General features: G+C 47.8%; 1 protein-coding gene across 1 annotated transcript in view; it reads left to right on the top strand.

The window, feature by feature from the left end:
• The first annotated feature begins 11,152 nt into the window (after nt 1–11,152).
• Nucleotides 11,153–20,659, top strand: part of ADAM12 (ADAM metallopeptidase domain 12) — a 394,288-nt gene continuing 384,781 nt past the window's right edge. The window contains exon 1 of the mRNA XM_070363357.1: nt 11,153–11,785. Within this exon, the coding sequence (XP_070219458.1) occupies nt 11,698–11,785 (88 nt within the window). The 5' untranslated portion in view covers nt 11,153–11,697. The remainder of the gene's footprint in view (nt 11,786–20,659) is intronic.

Genomic DNA, 20,659 nt, shown 5'->3' on the forward strand with positions numbered 1-20,659 from the left:
AAAGGATCGGAGTCTAATATGGTATCTGCAGGTAAACAACTACCAAAGAAGAAAAACTGATTTTCAGGGTTTTTTTGTTTGTTTGTTTAGATGTCCTCTCGTAAAAAAATAAACTTTGAAATTTTGGATTATTTTAAATTTATGGAAAAGTTGCCAGGATCACACAGAGAGTTCTCCCATATGCAGCAGCAGGTTCTCCTCTTGTCAGTGTCCAAAATAATGTGGTGCATTTGTCAAAGCCGCAAAACCAGTGTTGGTACATTACTGTTAACTCAACTCCAGACTTTATCCAAATTTATTAATTTTTCCACTAATGTCCTTTTTCTGTTCCAGAATCAGACCCAGAATACCACATTGCATTTGATATCTTTCCATTTTTAATTGACCTACAAATCAAAGTTAAACAGCATCCCCGTTTTATAGGTGGTGAGGGTCAGAAACAGCGTAGTTCACTGGCAGTGGGATGATCACAGGATTTAAATCTTGGTGGACTCTTCTTTGTGAAGAGGCAATCTGGTTTAGATGTAGAAGGTGCAGACTCTAGAATTAGGCAGACCTGAGCTTGGCGGCTTGCTTAGGTTTGCTCCTGAGGAGTTGTGAGGTCTGGAATATTTCATACTACCGAGACTCAGTTTTTCATCTGTAAAATGGGAAGCCAAAATACCCCTCACTGGGTAATATGAGAGTTTATAAATAATATATGTGAGGTGTTTAGACCATAATAATGCTCAATAAATAATAATTTCCATTCTCACAGCATCGTTGTTGGGTAGACCTGTCACTAGCAGTTAGGAAATGGATGTGTGGTCATCTGCTATCCAGAATGTAATTCTCTCCTATAAAAAGATAGGTAATTTTTATCCCACCAGCTTACCATGGGTTACAACTGAGACACACCACCTCTGATTAAGTGGCACTAAGCAGGGGCGACTGGGGGGCAGGGATGGGCAATTATATTCCAGTCTGCTGGATTAACAGGTCAGTTCCTGGCATCTTAATGTAAAGCTTTCCATCAGCAGGCATGGGGGTTACTCTGCAAGTATTTTACCAGAAAATAAGCATCTAATACATTAACTTATATATCTTTTTCTTCTGAAAGGACTGTTGACAGTCTTCCAGTGCTTTCTGACAAGTTTTATTGGTGAGAAAAAAAAATAAAGTATGCTTTTTTTGTGGAAGATTAACACAGGCTTGATTTCTGGGGTGTGGATACGTGTGTGCCTATGTGTATATTTCTTCCTCTTCTTCCTTTGCAGGGATCTGAGAGAGTTCTGTGTCACTTTCCAAAATAGAACTCAAAAGTAGGTCAGTAAAAGAGCTGTAAAACAGGTCAATTGCCATAAATCTAAGCAGAAGAAGGAACTGGGGTTCAGCTTCGGAGAGACTGCAGGCTCAGACCTCTGGAGCCTGCTCTGACAAAGCCTAAAGGACCATTTCTGTTTTTGGTGGGGAGGGATCAGCCACTCTATTGTGCCCTGGCTGACCACGAGCATTTTCTTTTCCAGGATGGCCCCCCTCTCTCTAGTCTGGAGATGATGGGTGCCGGTCATCAGGACCCACGTGGCAGATTTAAGCCAGATGGTCATTAGGAAGCCCACCATGGGGTCAGGGACAACATGCTGCCTGAGAATGAATAAGCAGGAGACTTCTTCCCCCTCTCTGGATAGGTCGGGAAGTGGCTGGCTTTGAACAGCAAAACCACACTTCTGGGTAATGCTTCTGGTATTCCGATGCAATGCAGTTGGACACAGACTCTCATCCCACATCACCCACCCGGAGTGAGGCTGCAGTTCCCTCTGTGCTGCTGGAAAGGGGCCTAAAAGGATTAGACTGCAGGAATGGCTTTTACCTTACTCCAACGGTCTCCTCTTTAATGATACGTTGCTTCCTTACCGCGGTGGCTCATTTTTCCATATGGCACGCGAGACTGTCTACATCCTGCCCCAAGAGAGACAGCATTTTCCGGATGGGGAGGGAGTTTGCTTTCCTGAGACTGGGTTTTGTCAGATTTCTTGGCTCTCTCCCAGGTACAAGGGGCTCTCTAATATATGAGATTATGATTTTTAAGAAACCATCAAATTTGATTTTGTGACCAAGCCTCTTCCATGTGACTTTCTGAGTTATTACCGACACACACTTCTGGTTTTAAATTATTCTGACTCATGCTCTTATTTGTTTTTTCCATCGTTGGCAATATCTCCGAGTAACCACAATCCTTATCCATTGTCTGATTACCAGAACAAAACACAGTTTGAGGCTGTTTGGAGTTTTAAGAGACTTTTATTTTGTTTCTGTTAAATTGAAAATAGTACCAGAAGTAACAGACTTAGTTAAGAATCGAAGATTTTAGAAAATAAAACATGTCCTAGTGCAGATTGCTAGCTCTGTGGAAATCAGCTCTAACTTGATTTGCAATGGTAATGGGCCTTAACTGGAATAATTATAGAGGTTATTGGGAGAACGGTTTGGGAAAGAAATGAAATATTGCCTACTTATCTTCTTGGACCTCAGCAATAAATACACTTGCAGGGAATCACTGTTCTTGAGCTTGTGGTGGAAAGCTGCATAGGGAAGAAAACTCGTAAAGACCCAAATGGGAACATGGTCACACACTGGTTCATTTGTCCACTCAACCAGAAACTGCTGTCCCTTCTCTTCTCGGGCTGGGGGCCGGGCTTGGGTACATGTGTGTGTGCTCAGTCACTCAGTCACTCAGTTGAGTCTGACTCTTTGAGACCCTGTGCACTGTAGCCCCCCAGGATCCTCTGTCCATGGGATTCTCCAGGCAAGAATACTGGAGCAGGTTGCCATGCCCTTCTCTGGAGGATCTTCCCGACCTGGGTATTGAAACCGTGCCTCTTGAATTGCCTGCATTGGCAGGTGGACTCTTTATTACAGTGTCACCTAGGAAGCTGACGCTTGGGCATGTCAGTTACAATGATGAGCCAGTGAAGGAGGCTGGCCTCCAAGTGCTTCCCTGTCTAGTAAGGCGGGCAAGCTCAGGTAATGCCAGCTGTGGGTCCCCAGAAATGTGCCAGAAGAATGAGGATGGCACCCTTTCGCCTGGAGTTCATAGAGAACCCCTGGTGGTTTAGATGGTAAAGAGTCTGTCTACAGTGCAGGAGACCTGGGATCAATCCCTGGGTCGGGAAGATCTCCTGGAGAAGGGAATGGCTCCCAACCCCAGTATTCTTGCCTGGAGAATTCAATGGACTGAGGAGTCTGGCGGTCTATAATCCATGGGGTCACAAAGAATCGGACACGACTGAGCAATCGACTGGTACTTAGAGAAGACAACACAAAAGAAATGGCACCTCTCTGGACCTTGAACATTGAATCAGTGGGTAGAGAGCGGGAGAAGGACATTTTGACATTGAGAGAAGCGTACAGAAAACCACACTGGGTCAAACACTTTTCAAACGTTGAGTGGTCCCATATAGCTGAAGGATGGGACTGGGTATCGAGGGTGGGAGAAATGTGAGACTGGGAACACTGGCTGTGAAGGAGACTCGATATATTACTGAAGGCAATGAGGAGTCAGTGAAGCTTCCCAGGTATTAATTTTATTTTTTGTTTTACATTGGAGTGCAGTTGATTAACAGTGTTATGTTAGTTCCAGGCGTACAGCAAAGTGATTCGGTTATACATGTACACAGATCTAGATTTCAAATTCTTTTCCCATTCAGATTATTATACAGCACTGAGCAGACTTTCCTGTGCTATACAGGAGGTCCTTGCTGGTTATCTGTTTTAAATACAGCAGTGTGTATTTGTCAGTCCCAACTCCTAACTTACCCCTCCCCTCCCACATCTCCCCTTTGGTAGCCGTGAGTTTGCTTTCAGTAAAGGAGTCTGTTTCTGTTTTGTAAATAAGTTCATCTGTATCAATTTTTAAGGATTCTGCATATAAGTGATATCATGTGATATTTTCATTGAAAAGCAGGGTGACAGGAGAAGAGCCCCAGGAGCCTGTGACTCTCACTGAGCAGAGACCCCGTAGTTCCCTAGCCCTGGGACCCTGGGGGCAGGGGAGGGGGCAGAATAGGAGGCATTTCTGAGGCTGAACTGACAGGACTTGCTAACTAATTAGAAGGGCGGGGTTGAGGGAGAGAGAAAGGATGGGGTCAGATGCGGCTTGAGTCTGGGGCCGGAACCAGCAGGGAGGGAAGGAGACAGAGGGGCCTGGGAGTCAGAAGGACCCAGTGTCCGATCCCAGGAGCCCTCTCAAGGTTTCCATTTGTGGACAAGTCAGCTTTCAGAGCCTCCGTTCCTTCCTTCAAAATAAGAGCAATGAGCAGGATTCGCTGAGGGCTGATGAGACCCTGGAGGCCTGGGGCAGAGGAGACGCAGCAGATGCTGTCTGCTACGCCTGTTTGGGGTCTTCTCTGCATCACAGGACGAGCGTGTCATGAGAATGGAGGGCGTTGTCTGCGCCTCTAACCTTCAGCACAGGAGACAGGAAAGCACTGGGGACATTTACTCAACTTTATTTTTCAGCCTAGGGCAAAGAAGGGCTTCCATGGTGACTCAGATGGTAAAGAATCTGCTTGCAACGCAGGAGACGCGGGTTCGATCCCTGGGTCGGGAAGATCCCCTGGAGGAGGGCATGGCAACTCACTCCAGTTTTCTTGGCTGGAGAATCCCATGGACAGAGGAGCCTGGTGGGCTACAGGCCATGGGGGTCGCAAAGAGTCAGACATGACTGAGGAGTTAACACACCAGGACAGAGAAAGTTGAAAAGCTGCTCAGGAGTATTACCGAAGAAAACTGAGGAACAGGAATGCTGGCACTGTTTATGCCTGGGTGGCAGTGATGAGCTTTCTCCACTGATGGTGTGACGGGAGAGCTACTGAGTCAGGATGTGGTGGTGATGGAAACCATCAAATGCCTGGTGACTGCTACAAAATGCAAATGGCATCAGATCCTAGCCTGGAGCTGAGTGCAGGAGGAAGAACAATAGACCCCAAGACCCCAGGCTCTGGAAACAGGGGTGGCTTTTCTGCATGAGTCTGTCAAGGAGTTCATGGAAGACAAGAGCCCTGCCTGAAAGTGTCCATCAAAGAAGCATGGGAAGTATCATTCCTTTACAACATTGTGTTAGTTTCAACACTGTAAAGTAACTAATAAAAAATAAACCAATAGAAATAACCAATAAAAATCAATTAATAAAAAAAAAGGCATGGAAATCTGAGGTCCAGAAAGCAGACTGACATAGCTGTGGTGAATAAGCAGGGCCCTGGCGCGGACAGATGGACAGATGGATGAGTGGAGAGCCAAACACACCCATGTCGGAGGAACTGGCCTCCCCAGAGCCTCCCAGAATTGCTCCTTCACCCTCAAAGGGAATTGAGTCCTGGCCTCCGAATAGAAGTTAAAAGTCTCAACTGCAGAAAGACACGCTGCGCCCTCCCCACCCAATAAACCAGATACAACAGACACTTCCTCTGCTTCCCTCAGGCCCAGGCAGATCCTTCTCGGAGCTCCATGGCCACATTTGGCCTCCACAGTTTCAGAGGAATCAAGAAACTGGAGAAGATCCAAAAGAGAGAAAAAAAAAAAAAAAAACATGATTAAAGAGAGGAAGAATAGGACCCAAGAGGCAAGTTAAAGAAATTGGGCTTGATTTGCCTGAAACAGTAAAGACAAAATGGGAACTGCATTCATATACATGAAGAGGGGCCGCTGTCCATTTATTTCCCCATTTTAAGAGCACAGGATGAGAGGCAAATGGCCTAATTTGCCACAGGAGAGATCATACATGTATGTGCGTCTCGGAATGGGCTCCCATGGGGTTACTGCACCAAGAGGCTTCAGGGAAGAAACCTGCTGGGGTGTGGAGGTGTGGAGACCCTGGCTAGTCTCCAAAGTCATTGTCTCGCCCCCCGCCACCCCCAAGCATCCCAGCTCTTCTGGCTTCTGGGAACCCAGGCATCTTTTCACACAAGCGAGTGGCCAGCCTCCATGGTGGGGGCAGCTTTGCTTTTCTCTCGCAGGTCTCTTCATCCACGACCTTTAAGCACAGCTTCTCATTGATGTGTTCACGAGACAGACAGCAGCAAATGCCGGCAAGTTCTCTGGCACCCGGCAACAACATGACTTACCACTTCTGACCGTGGCAGTTTAGCTCAGGTCACTGCGTGACTGGCCAACCGTGTGGTGAACACATTCAGACAACCTTGTGGAACTCCATGCTGCCGGGGAGTTTGCTCCGGTTGTCACTGCCGTTGCCATGCTTAGACCTAAGTACCACCCATCACTGTGAGTACAGACACTATTCAACCCTCCCTCATAGGAGGAAGAGCGTCGAGATGCAGACCCACGCTTATGTGCCTGGCTTCCCCTTTTGCCCCCAGTTTGATAGGAAACTGGGACCCCTGTAAGAGTAAAGTGGGAGTGCCAGAGACAGTTATGCTTGGACAAACTGGGACCTCAGGCCACCTTGTCTATAACTCTTCAGAGCTCAAAAACAAGGGAAGTGCCATCGATATTTAAATTATCAGGACTCCTTGGAAGCTAGAAAATATATAGAAATGGAATGTTTGCTTTATTAAATATGTTTTAGTCATCTGTTAGTAGTCACTCAGTTGTGTCTGACTCTTCGGGACCCCATGGACTATAGCCTGCCAGGCTTCTCTGTCCATGGAATTCCCCAGGTAAGAATCCTGGAGTGGGTAGCCACTCCCTTCTCCAGGGGAATTTTTCCAACCCAGAGATTGAACCTGGGTCTCCCACATTGCAGGCAGATGCAAGGGAAGCCCAACTGCATGACTAATCACCACCCAGATTAGTGGCTCAAGACAACAGAAATGCATTGCATGCAGTTTCTGTGGGTCAGGAATTCAGGAACAGTTCAGCTGGGTGGGTTTGCATCAGGGTCTCGCTGGAGCTGGTAGGCAGATGCTGTCCTGGGCGGCCCTCATTTGAAAACTCGACTGGGGCTGGAAGATCCACTCCCAAGATGGCACACCCACGTGGCTGATGGCCAGAGACTTCAGTTCCTCACTTGAGTTCTTCCCAGTGGGGTTGTCTGAGTGTCTTCGCCACATGGCAGCTGATTTTCCCTCCAAGTGAACGACCCGGGTCCCTCATGCCTTTCAGGACTTGTCTCAGAACTCATATACCGTCACTCTGTGCTTAGTTGCTCAGTCCTGTCTGACTCTTCGCAAACCCGTGGACTGTAGCCCACCAGGCTCCTCTGTCCATGGGGATTCTCCAGGCAAGAAGACTGGAGTGGGTTGTCATACCCACCTCATACAGTCACTTTGGCCCTATTTTATTTATTAGAATGAGTCTCTAATCCCAGCCTACATGAAAAGGGAAGGAAATTAACCTTTATTATATTTCTTGAATGAAGGAGGAGCCACACATATTTGGTCACTGCTGTTGTAAGTTACGATTGGTTTTGAGATTCCCTGTTTGCCGTTACCTGAGTGCTGTCGTTTCATTCAGCCTGTCCGCACGATGGTGGGAGTGGATGGACCAGTGCAGCAGGGGGCTGTCTGGAAAGCTGGTGATTTGGCCATGTGGTACTCTTCCTCCCAGGTGCTCTCAGTCACCTGGGTACTCACAGTGGGCACCACAGTAGGCCTGTATGGAGAAGTTGGAAGGTCAGTTGCCGGGGTGACACGGATGAATATAGACGGGGGAAGGGAGCCAGCCTAAATGAACTTCCATGTCCCTTCTGGTGGTGAGCATCTCTGAGTTTCTGATTCCTCCAAGAGCATTCTTTCTCTGGTGTTTGAACAGGTTACTAATGTACTGATTCTGTGCAACAGTTGGGGTATCAGAATTTTGGGGAGTTAATCTACACAGAGGAGGCTCCTTGGGAGCGAGTTTCTAGAGGTGAAGCCATGGACTTTTGGAGTGAAGATTCTAAGAAAACAAAAGTGGACTTCATGTTATTATAGGCTGAGAAGATCATGAGCTTCAGTCTCCCCATGAGATGGAATTAAAACGATTTCCAAGAGTCTTAATCACGGGCGATTGTGTTTGTTTACCTTTGCAGCAAGCCGTGGGGACGGTACTTAGAGAGATGAAAGCTGTTTTGTGAGCCTGTTTCTGAAGCTCTGTCAATAAGTCGAGTGAGAAACAGGCTGACTGTTCCCTTAGAGTAGAAGTCAGGAGTGTCTGCCTGTAAAATCCTGCCTTAGGAGCGTTTGCCTCCATTTTTCATGCGCTCGGACTCAAAGCAGATTGAGTTAAATGTGAGCTTGGATGAGAAATAAGTGCCCTGTTCATTGTGAATGCCCAGGCTGTAGAGCAAAAATAGCACACAGGAAACGGTACTGCAAAGGTCAATTCTTCTGGAAAGGAAAGGAAAGGAAAGGACAACAAGCCATCTATCTGAAATTTTAATGAGCAGACCCTGGCCTCTGACCCCATACCATTACCTAACAATCCAGTATTGAGCGCCACGTCGGCTTCCATTTCCTGCTAACCGGGAGGAGGAGGCAGGCTTCTCATCCAAAGGCCGACCATCTGCTAGACCTAAGGCTCCCCCTCTGCCTAGCTGGCTGTTACTGAGGGTCATAAGTCTGTACGGATAGAGTGTTAGCCCAGGCTTCTTGCTTCACAGAGGTGGTGGATTAGAAACTGGAGAAACCAGGGCTGGTGGGTAGGATTTTCTTTACTATCTCCATCCCCCCACACCCGCATTGGCTGTTTTGTTTCATTCGATCACAAACAAACCAAGGACAGTCCTGGGGGCACATTTAGCCCTTTGGAGAAAGCTTTGCAACTTCCAGGTTTAAAAAAAAATGGACTTCAGTAGTCAAGAGCTGAATATGAAAGGAGAAAAAGAAATGGATTGTTCGGAGAGAAAGTGTATAAAGACTAATACACAGTACAGATTACATCCATTATGAATAAACAATTTAACCAGTCAGACAGATTCAAGAGGCCAGCAGCTGGGCTCGTTCGAAAGTGAGTCTCCCCCACTGATCTCAAAGGACACAATTTAAAACTCCCTTGTGCAGTGTTTCTGGAAGTTCTAGGGAACAAGGGCAATCAGAACCACCTGGGTCCTTGCTAAAACTGTCCTTCCCAGACCTCCACAATAAAGACTGCCGGGGCACATGCCATGGGTGTGCATTCTTAAAAACAGCAGCAATCTCCTGGCTTGGGGAGGTGTTCTATCAGTTCCTGGAATGCTCACTACCACCACCTGGGAGGTTTGTATTTTACTTTGACTTAACAGATGCTAAACCCAAAGCTTGGAGATCAGAATTAAATCTGCGCCTGCAAATAGGCCTGGTGTGGGCTCAGAGTTACCACTTAGCCCTTTGGCCACAGGAAAACGACTTAACCTCTAGACATTGTGATGTCCTCATCCATATCTTCAGGATCTTAAAATGAAACAATGCCTGGGAAGCACTTTTAGCACAATACTCTGATTACATGAGGTGTCTAATAAATAATGCAGTAGTTAACAAACAACCTAATGATTATTAAAGAGGCCAAGTAACCAGCTCACCCCATTCAATAGTCAGGATTGATCAGTTTGTCCGAGTAGACAGAAAAGCCTTGGAAAGCAAGAGGCGTTTCTCATTGGTTTGGTTTCCCAAGTCCTCAACGAAGCATCGCTAATTGCTAACGGAGAGAATGAAAGAACCAAGGACAGACGGAGGGGTGAGCAGTAGGGCCGGACTGAAACTGGGGCTTGGACCCAGGCCTGGCTTCCAGACGGAGTGTTGAGATGCCTTGGCGCTGAGGAGGGCGTCCTGGGGCCAGTGCTTCTGGCTTTCGGGTTTTTTTCTTTTTTTTAATAAAAGGCCTGAACGTTGTTTAGAGGAGTTGACCTGGTTCTTAGGAACGTGGCAGAAACCTAGGGGTGGGAGGGAAATAGGAGGAAAGCCACTTGCCTGTAAAAAGAGGTACTGAGGAATGGAGTTTTCTCAAATACTGGCTAAATGCCTCTAGGAATGACGCTTGGTCAGAAATTGGCGGGAGGTCACAGGACAGGTTTTTGTGCCTGGTTCTCCCTCTGGGCTGCATAGTGGAGTCACCTGGGGCTTCAGAAACTTCTCAGCCTCCATCCGGGCTTCCCTGGTGGCTCAGATGGTAAAATAAATAAATAAATCTGCCCAAAATGGGGGAGACCTGGGTTCGATCCCTGGGTGAGGAAGATCCCCTGGAGAAGGGAATGGCTACCCACTTCAGTATGCTTTTTGCCTGGAGAATTCCCTGGACAGAGGAGTCTGGCAGGCTACAGTCCATGGGGTTGCAAAGAGTCAGACAAGCCTGTGCGACTAACACTTCAGGCTCCATCCATGGCTGGAGATGCTGAAAAATCTGGGTTGGGGTGTTACCAACCCCTTAGCCCTTAGGGTTCTAATAGGTGGTCAAGGTTAGGGATCTTGGTGGTTCCACAGGTGGTGGGCACCCATCTTGATGCCCTCCCAGCTCCTTTAGTCTGCGTAGCCCTCTCCTTGCTGGTCCCATGGTCTAGGAGAAGGCAAGCCCTGCTTTAATAAACACTGATACTGTGTTCTTTGAGGCCATGGAGGCAGAAGAGAAGGAGACTGCCAAGAACTCAGACTGGAAGCAAGTCTCATTCATCTCACTGCTGTTTCCCAGACACCCAGTGCTCCCTGGCCCCTTGGCTGGAGAGCCTCATTTCAAGGTCGTGGGAGGCCACCCAGGAACAGTATTTTTGACAGACAAACCCAGTCGTTTCTTACACCAGGAAAGTTTGGGAAACATTGCTGTGCACCTTTTGGTTTGGGGGCGGGGGGGAGGTTGGTCCATGCTCTGGAAAAGAAACGTGAGCCAATCTATGAGGGTAAAACCTAAAGCAACGCCTCAAAAGCAGCATGCCCAGAAGTCGCGTGTCTTCAGGTCCAAATTCAATCTCAGGCAGGAGATGTCCCCGTTTGGGAATTTAACGGGACCGGCCCGGCGGGGGAGCGGCGGACAGCCTTTCAGACCGGCTACCCGCGTTCCGCTGGTTCCCGGCGGGCCTGGAGCGAGCAGCCGAGTCATCATTTCCAGCCTCAGACTGGAAAGCTGGACCGTGCCGCCGCGTGTGCTCTTGGCAGCCGGGCGCCCGGGGCCCCGCGGCCACATCACCCCGGGGCGGGGATGTGTGTGCGCTCCTGCGCCCGGCCGCCACCGAGCCACGTCTGTGCCGCCGCCGCCGCCGCCGGGGCGCGCGACCCGGGAGGCGCCCTGCCCCGAGCCGCCCCGGGGGTGGGCGAGCGCCGGCTCTGGGCGGGACCCTGGGCGGGGGTTGAGGGGGAACCCCGAGCGGTCTCTAGGACCCGCGGGACGCCGCCGGCGGGCGGGGGAGAAGATAATTTGTTCCGTGGTCAGGAGAACGGTGACTGCGGGCCGTGGATCCATTTCACAGGCCTGCCTCCTCGCCCTAACGATCTTCCTCGTCCCGGGGCCAACTCGGACAGTTTGCTCATTTATTGCAACGGTCAAGGCTTGGCCCGTGCCAGCACAGCGCGCGCGCGCACACACACACACACGCGCGCGCACACACACACGCCAAGGGAAAACTTTCTTTTAAAAAAATGAAAGCTTAGACGAGCTCTTCCGCGGCCCGAGCGCTGCGCGAGGGGGTTCGGAGCTGCCTCCCCGCGGCAGGAAGTCCCCGCGGGTCGCGACGCCCGGCCCCTGCCCGGCGCCCGCGGGGAATGGTGCAGCGCCCGCCGCCCAGCACGAGAGCTGCCGCTGCACCGAAGGCCGGCGACGATGGCCGCGCGCCCGCCGCCCGCGCCCCCCGCCCGCGCCCTCCTGCTCGCCCTGGCCGGGGCTCTGCTGGCGCCGCGCGCGGCCCGAGGTAAGTGGCCGAGCCCAGGCGGCGGCTCGCCCGCCAGCCCACTGGGGACCCGTCCTCCCGGGGCTCCGCGCGCCCTTCTGGGGCGGGGGGGACACGCAGGGGCGCATGGCGGCGCGCGGGGACGCAGCTGCGGAGCGCCGGGATTCCGGCACCCGGCTCGGAGGGACCCCCGCCGCTCACCCCCCGCCCACCGCCCAGGTGCCAGCTCCCGGGGGGAGGAGGGAGCCCCTGGCTCGGGGCCCCGAAGCCGCCTGCGCGCGGAGCCGGGGGGCAGAGCCTCGGGGCCGCTCGCGCGCCCTCCCCTCCCTGGGCTCATCTGCCAGGGTGTCTCTCCGCCTTGACAGTTACACGTGTCGCCCCGGAGGATGCGCGCGGGTCCTCTCACCCTGTCCCTGATGAATAGCCCCCGACCTCCATCTCTGACTCCGGTCACCTCTCCCTGAGGTTCCCTGTCCGCCCCTGCCTCCCCCTCGGATCCACTGCGCTGGGGACGCGCCGTCACCGCGCAGGTGAGCCACCCCCACGCCTACAGGTGTGCCCGCCGCCTTCCACCGCGCTCTCCACTTAAAAAAAAATGGACTCTCGTGCTCACTTCTTTAATTTTCTTTCCCTCTTTTTTCCGGACTCCGGATAGCTCCCCCGTGGTCCGCGGCGGCCAAACCTGAGCAGAATCTTTCTGTCTCCCGCCGCTCCGTCACGTCCTCTGCTCACTAGTCGCTTAAATCAACTTTGTGTAAAGCGACAACTTAACTCCAAGTTAGGCTAAAGTGTGGCTGTTGTAGCCGTTTTATAAAGATCTAGGTTTCCCCCAATTGTCTACCCTTAAAATAGGGCACCTGTGGATCTTTTTGCACGATGAGAACTCAAACAGCAGGTGCCTTTTTAAAAATTCGCAAGTTTCTGCGGGTCCCCGTCCCCGCCACCGCCGTCTTTCTGCCGCCGGAGGCGCTGTCGGCCTAGCGATGAAAGGCTTGCCTCATCTCCAGCTCCAAATTTCTATGGTTCTGTATCACAGGCATTTATTTTTTCAGCAACTGGCCTCAATCAAGAGTCATTACCATCTTAGGGTACGTTTAGTTTTGCCATTGCCACGACTACCCTCTACCCTCCCCCTCCACCGCATCTACTGTAATGTGGCTAAAACCCAGCTCTCATTAAAATCCACATGCCGATGAAGACCAATTTGGAATTAATGATTAAATAAAAGGATTGCTCAAAGCAAGGAAGAAGCAATGAGAAAGCCAAGAAAAAATACTGCTGACTGTTTAGTTGAATAACTCTCTGACCTGCAAGTGAAAATAATAGTCATCAAAAATGTTTTGAAAGACTTTTGTACAAATTGGTCCTTTTGAATATTTACTGAGAAAGAACTTTTGAAAAAACTGAAACAGAATCTCAGAGTGTGCCTGAGGTGGTCTTTGCCTTGGCACATGCTCTGTACACATAAACAGAAGTCCACTGAACATGGACAATAAATGCTTTTTTTTTTTAAGAGGAAAATGTTTACTAAGTCAAGCTAATAATGGGAAATTATTTCATGGAGGAAGGACTTTTATTATTTTATGGCTGCAGCTTTGGTTGAGAGAGTTTTTCCCTAGGATAGCTATGACTCAGAATAGAAAACCAATTAAACCAAAACCTTTAGAATGGTCCCGGGGCTCTCCAGATGGCACTAGTGGTAAAGAACTCGCCTGCCAATGCAGAAGACATAAGAGACACAGGTTCAATCCCTGGGTTGGGAAGATCCCCTGGAGAAGGGAATGGCAACCCACTCCAGTATTCTTGTCTCGAGAATTCCATGGACAGAGGAGCCTGCCAGGCTACAATTCATGGGGTTGCAAAGAGTCAGACATGACTGAGTGAGTAACACTTTCACTAGAAAACGAGTTAAGCTGAAACATTTAGAATGATTACATGCTGAGATATCCCAGGATTCACTGCTTGTTTATCCTTGGGTTCTCAGTATCAAGTCTTAAATTAGTCGGTGCACCAAATCAGAGCATGGAGGTTGTTTAAAAACCCAAATGTGTAATGAGACATCTCTTTGTGTTGGCAAGAGCGAGGGATGAATAACCACTTGTTGAAGATGGGGCATATTTTGGGGTTTATCTCTCTGTGTCTCCCAGAGCAGCTTCCTGCTTGGTTCCCTTCAGTGGCATCTCAGCCCTTGTTGCTACTGTTGTTGAGTCCCTCTGTCATGTCTGACTCCTTTGAGACCCCATGGACTATGGCCCACCAGGCTCCTCTGTCCATGGGATTCTCCAGGCAAGAGTACTGGAGTAGGTTGCCATTTTCTTCTCCAGGGGATCTTCCCAACCCAGGGATGGACCCCGCATCTCCTGCAAGTCTCCTGCATTGAAGGTGGATTCTTTACAGCTGAGCCACCAGGCAAGCCTTAACAGGTCCAAAACAGAACCCTAGACACTCTCCACCCCCTGCCCCTATCTTCCCAACTCAGTAATAATGCCCCTTGCCTTTTACAGATGCCGTGCAAACACGTAGGTCGTCCTGAGTCTGTGCCTGTCCCTCCATAAACCACCAACCTCCAAAGTGTGTTTTCATCTATCCATGTCCCCCCCACCATTTCAAGAGGCCCTCCCCAGCTTTGGCCACCATTTCTCCCTTCCTTTGATGTCTTCTGCGGAGCCTTACATCCCGAGCGTTGTCATCTCCTAACCCATTTGCTGGCTTCTCCTTCTGTCCCTGCTCAGGGTTCTCTTCCCAGCGCCACGGCCAAAGTCATCTATTTCAATCATGAGTTGGATCATGCTGGTTTCCTGTTTAAAACTCTGCAGTGGCTTTCTATGGTTCTTAAGAAAATCCAAACCTCTGGATAACCTATTGCCTGTTTTCCTGTTATCTGCTTTCTTACCATCCCACCCGCCTCTGCTATCTCTACTGCAGCCTCACGGGCTTCTCTTCTTTCCAACTTCCTGATATAACATTGCCACCATTTGAACAAACAACGTTCATGTTTGCACCACGAAGCAAATATTGCTTCTGATCATGCCACACCATGTTCTGTGATTTCCCTTTATCTCTCTCTCGTCAGGGACCTGAGCCGTTGCTCTTGCCTGGCCTGCCGCACTTACATGTTGGCCTTTGTTTTTTGGTTAGTGCCTCATGCTCTCATGATGGCTGCTGTACATTTTGGCATTATATCTGCATTCTAGGCAGCAATAAGGTGGAAGAGGCAAAAAACAGAATCACTAAATCTATTTTATTGGGAAGATAAGAATATTTCCAGAAACCTTTGTAGCAGATTTTTTTCTTGGCTAGACTGTGACACATGCTCGCTGCATAGAAGGTAGAAAAAAATATTAGTTGTACACATTGGTGTTACTAAAATATATATATATTTAGTCTGGGGAATCCCATGGGAAGAGAAGCCTGGCAGGCTACTGTCCATGGGGTCCCAAAAGAGTTGGACACAACTTAGCAACTAAACAACAACAACACACACACACACACATGTGTGTGTGTGTGTCTTCCCAGGTGGCACAGTGATAAAGAATCCGCCTGCCAAACAAGAGCCACTGGAGACTCTGGTTTGATCCCTGGGCCAGGAAGATCCCTTGGAGGAGGAAATGGCAACCCACTCCAGTGTTCTTGCCTGGGAAATCCTATGGACAGAGGAGCCTGGAGGGCTGCAGTCCATGGGGTCGCAAAGAGTCAGACCAACTGCACAGCTGAGCAGAGGGGCATATATATATTAAAAGTGGTAATATATATATATATCACCTTTGGTTGTTAGTTTAGGAATAAAATTTCAAGATGAAATCACATTACAAAATCGATACTTTGTAAGACATTTCTTCATTGTCTCTGTGCCCATTGGGAAGTTGAGAGCTTGGTGATTGTTAATCCTTTATATGTAGCCTGTTTTCTTTCTCAAAGCTTTTGTCATCTTAATTCCCAATATTTTTACATTTCATGATAATGTGCTTTAGCTAAATTCTTATCAGTAGTTATGCTGATACTTTCTGCTTGAAAATTCATGCTGTAAAGTTCCAACATACTTCCTTTTATTATTTCTTCCTCACTGTTCTTATCATGCTTTTTTTTCTGAAACTGCTATTAGCTATATGTCCCAACTTCCTGAAAACATCCTCTAATTGTCTCCTCTATTTTTCATCTCTTTTACTTTGTTCAACCTTCTGGGAGAGTTTGTTTAATTTCACTTTCCAACCCCACTACTCAAGTTATTTATTTCTGCTACTGTATATTTAATTTCCATGGAATGTTTCTTGTTCTATCAATGTTCTATTTTTTAAAAAATTAGATTCTATTCTTTTTTCCTTTCATAATGGATGCAAGATTTCTATGAATTTATACTAATTTTTACTTTTTAAACATTGTGTCACTGACTTTATTTTCATTGTTAGCTCTCAGCTCTCACCCTCCTATTTGGTATAGTCTTTGAGTTGCTTCAAATGTCTATATTTTGGCGGTCTGTTTATATTTAACAATGAGACACTAAAAAGTTGACTGAGACTTCTGTATGCTTCAAAGAAGAGATTAGTAGATGGTGGGCCTCCATTTTGTTGGGGCCCTCCATACATCACTGACTATGTCTGTTTTCTTAGGTTGGTCCAAAAAGGAATTTTGCTACCACTCTTAGGCAGCTCAGTGGTAAACAGCCTGCCAAGCAGGAGACGCGGGTTCAGGGTCAGGAAGATCCCCTGCAGAAGGAGATGGCAACCCACTGTAATATTCCTGCCTGGGAAATCCCATTCACAGAAGACCTGGTGGGCTACCATCCATAGGATTCCAAAGAGTCAGACGTGACTTAGAGACTAAACAGCAAACAGCTGGGGAGCTAAGCCTGCCTAGCGATAGGGCCTGTGAGCTGAGCAGTGAATGGGGTTAAGGCGATGTCTCCCCCATGAGTGTGCTTTGTGGGTTTTTGTTTTTCCTTTTTAAAAATCCTTTTGCTTTTAGTTTGGCACTTTGCTACCACTTCCTCACTCAGCGATGCCTGGGTCCTAGCATACAGAACTTCTCTGCTTCAGAGCCTCCAGAAAATACATTTCCTGAAATGGGAGGGGCAGTCACCTACATGGTGCCTTTGCAAGGGACCTGCAGCTCTAACTTTGCCCTGGACTGTCTTTGAGCCTAGACAGTATTGCCCATCAGAGGTGTCTAAGTGCCTCCCACACCCACGTCTCTCCAAGATTCTTGGCCCTCATCTCACCTCCTAGACGGCTTCCCTCTTCTCCAGGCAGAAGGACTCTCACCTGTCTGTCCTCTTCTGAGGAGATAACCACTTGTCTCCCCTCTTCTAAAGCCCCGTTGCTTTCTCTTGTGTGTTGCTATTTTCTCTGCAACTCTGTTTTTTATTAAATTATTTTTATGATTATTATTTGTTTTATAAGGTTTCAGGAGGGAGTGCAGATAAACACCTCTGAGTCCGCCCTGGACATTTAAAAGTCAGCCCAGGCTTGTCTATCCCACACTGTGTGTACAGACGTGCTTTCTTTCCCCCCCAACTCACTTGTCATTTGGCACTTTCTAGCCCTTCCTTGTGGAAACAAAAATTACATTCATTTTTAAATGTTTCAAAACTTTCCTTTAAAAATCTATAAATACTCAAAGTCAACATGCACCTAATTAGATAGATGTTGCAGCTGTGGAAACTGTAAGGACTTTTTTTTCAGGAATGCAACTACATCATCTAAAGAAGCCAAGCACACTTCTTCCTGGTGTAGATGATGCCCTAATGAACTCGTTACAGTTGCAAAAAAGTTTTTGTTGTTGTTTTTGTATCATAGTACATTCCAGAGGCCTCTTTAAGCGGAATTGTTCCTGCAGTATCTGATTTATAAAGACAGGTGTGAGAAGCGCTTTCATATGTTCCTTCTGTACCAAATGGCTAGCCCCTTGGCTGAGTGCCCACAGAAGGCTGTATGAAACGGCTGTGTAGGATACACAGTCCTTTAATTCTTAGCTCTCTGGGTTTGAGAAAGTGGAGTTGATATAATCTATACAGAATGTCTGGGGAGTAGTTTCTGTGCATGTGTAGTATCCATTTCTTTACGTGTATTTGTTTGGTGTGTTGTGAACCCTAAAGTTGTAACCCTCGTGCCAGTGCAGTAGCTGCAGGAGACACAGGTTTGATCCCTGGGTCAGGAAGATCCCCTGCAGGAGGAAATGGGAACCCATTCCTGGATTCTTACCAGGATAATCCCATGCACAGAGGAGCCTGGCAGGCTACAGTCCGTGGGGTCCCAAAGAGTTGGACCCAACTAGCATGCAGGCCAAGATGCCAAAGTTTTAACACCAGCCCACAGTTGTTATTGAGGGCTCTGGTGCTGGGAGCTTCTGCAGGGTCTTTGCCTGCACCGTCTTGTTTGGTCCCTGGGGAAGCATCTTGCCGTTGGCGCTGTGACTGCCCTCACCGTACAGAGGGGGAAACCGCAGCTTTGATGGCTGAGGGTCTGCTAAGGGCCATCCCCAGGCTGTCTCATGATGGGGAGACATCATCAACGCCGTTGTTCACGTTCTGTCATCTATATACTCTATCTTGACAATAACTGAGTGTCTCTGGCACTGAGAGTGCATGGTGGTTTGCTTTGAAACAGAATGATAGTGTACTTCATAAGCTCCGTCAGCTGAAATGTGCACCGTGCAGATCATGCTTTTTGACGGCTGCCACTTCCATCCTCATACTCACCCCAGCGCATTCTTCATCCTGCTTCCTTGGGCTGCATTTAGTGTCCAGTAAACTTTGCCTCCAACTGATCGCGGAGATGGAGAAGCCGAATAATTCAGCATCATATTGACATTTTTTTTTTTATCCTTTAAGCTTTTATGTCCTCCCAGGGTGACACTGGGCTGGGTGAGTTACAAGCTGGAATCAAGATTGCCAGGAGAAATTATCAGCAACCTCAGATGTGCAGATGATACCAGTCTAATGGCAGAAAGTGAAGATGAACTAAAGAACCTCTTGATGAGGGTGAAAGAGGAGAGTAAAAAGCTGACCTAAAACTCAACATTAAAAAAAAAACAAAACTAAGAGCATGGCATCTGGTCCCACCACTTCATGGCAAATAGAAGGGGAAAATATGGAAGCAGTGACAAATTTCCTCTTCTTGGGCTCTAAAATGACTGCAGATGGTGACTGCAGCCATGAAATTAGAAGACGCTTGCTTCTTGGAAGGAAAGCTATGGCAAACCAAAACAGTGTATTGAAAAGCAGACACATCACTTGGCTGAGAAATGTCCATATAGTCAAAGCGAGGGTCTTTCCAGTAGTCATGTGAGAGCTGGGCCATTTAGAAGGCAGAGTGCCAAAGAATTGATGCTTTCGAACTGTGATGCTGGAGAAGACTCTTGATAGTTCCTTGGGCAGCAAGGAGATCGAACCAGTCAATTCTAAAGGAAATCAACCTTAAATACTCATTGGAAGGACTAATGCTGAAACTGACACTCCAGTACTTTGGCCACCTGATGCAAAGAGCCGACTCACTGGAAAAGACCCTGATGCTGGGAAAGACTGAGGGCAGAAGGAGAAGAGGGAGACAGAGGATGAGATGGTTAGATGGCATCACTGATTCAATGGACATGGACTTGAGCAAACTTCAGGAGACGGTGAGAGACGGAAGCCTGGTGTGCTGCAGTCTCTGGGGTCACCCAGTCCAGGCAGCCTGGCGAGTGAGCAACAACAAAGTCGACACTAAGAACTTAGTTTCTAGGCAACTGCTTAAAAGTAGGGCAGCCTCCTCGGACCAACGCTGGACCTTCCGTCTGTCCTGGAAGCATCGATCTCTCCCATCCCTTTAGACGAACCATTCTTAGAACTGTTTTTGATACACCCTGACATCCTCTCTTGGCAGGGCATGGTAAATAACAGCCTGCAGTTTTACCAAAAGATTCCTTGTTTTGTGTTTTGCTGTATTTGTGGTTAAAACCAGGATAGGAGGAAGCATTTCTCATGAGGTCTTTGTTCACAAGAACCTGAATGTCATTGGAAATCCAGGGTTTGCTTTCTGAAATCCTGGGGGTTTTGGTGGCGCTCTTGAGAGGCTGCATCAGAACTTAGTCTGTGTTACATCTTAAAATGCAGCTACACTCTGGTTGATGGACCACACATATTCCTGAAATAAGGCAAGCTGACCAGAATGTCTAAACTAAAATCATTTATTCAACCGGTTTGAGTAAAATTTGAGATATGGTCATGAAAAAAGAATTTGGGCCCCATTATCCATTCTTTCATAAAATGTGAAATATCGTAAGAGCTGAGAAAAGTATGTGGAATAAGTTACACACCCATGTTCTTCCTGTCAAGCAGATTTTATTATGCTTCAGAATTTTTCAAATTTAAAGATGTAAAATGTTAAAGATTATTTGTAACCATCCCCCATTCTCTCCAGCCATCCAGTTCTTCATCCTCTTTCTGAAGAGACAACCACTACTCTGAAATTTATATAGATATATAGATATATAAATATAATATATATATATATGTTTACATCAGGTGGTTCAGTGATAAAGAATCTTCTGCCAAGCAGGAGATGCAGGTTGGATCCCTGGGCTGGTAAGATCCCCTGGAGAAGGAAATAGCAGTCCACTCTAGTATTCTTGCCTGGAGAATCACATGGATAGAGGAGCCTGGCAGGATATAGTCCATGGGGTAGAAAAGGGTTGGACACGACTGAGCTACTAAGTAGCAGCATCAGCAGCATCCTTAATAAATATTTGATATTATTTGTATATTAAATATTATATAAGTGCTACCCTACTGTATACAAGAGCCTTTGGCAACTTGCTTTAAAAAAAAAAAAATCACTGTACTTTTGAAGACTCACTGATACATGTGCTTGCTTCATTCCTTTTAATTGAATGGTTAAACCATGAATTGTACACCCCTGTATG

The sequence above is a fragment of the Bos mutus genome, chromosome 26, assembly GCF_027580195.1.
Source record: "Bos mutus isolate GX-2022 chromosome 26, NWIPB_WYAK_1.1, whole genome shotgun sequence".
Lineage (NCBI taxonomy): Eukaryota > Metazoa > Chordata > Mammalia > Artiodactyla > Bovidae > Bos > Bos mutus.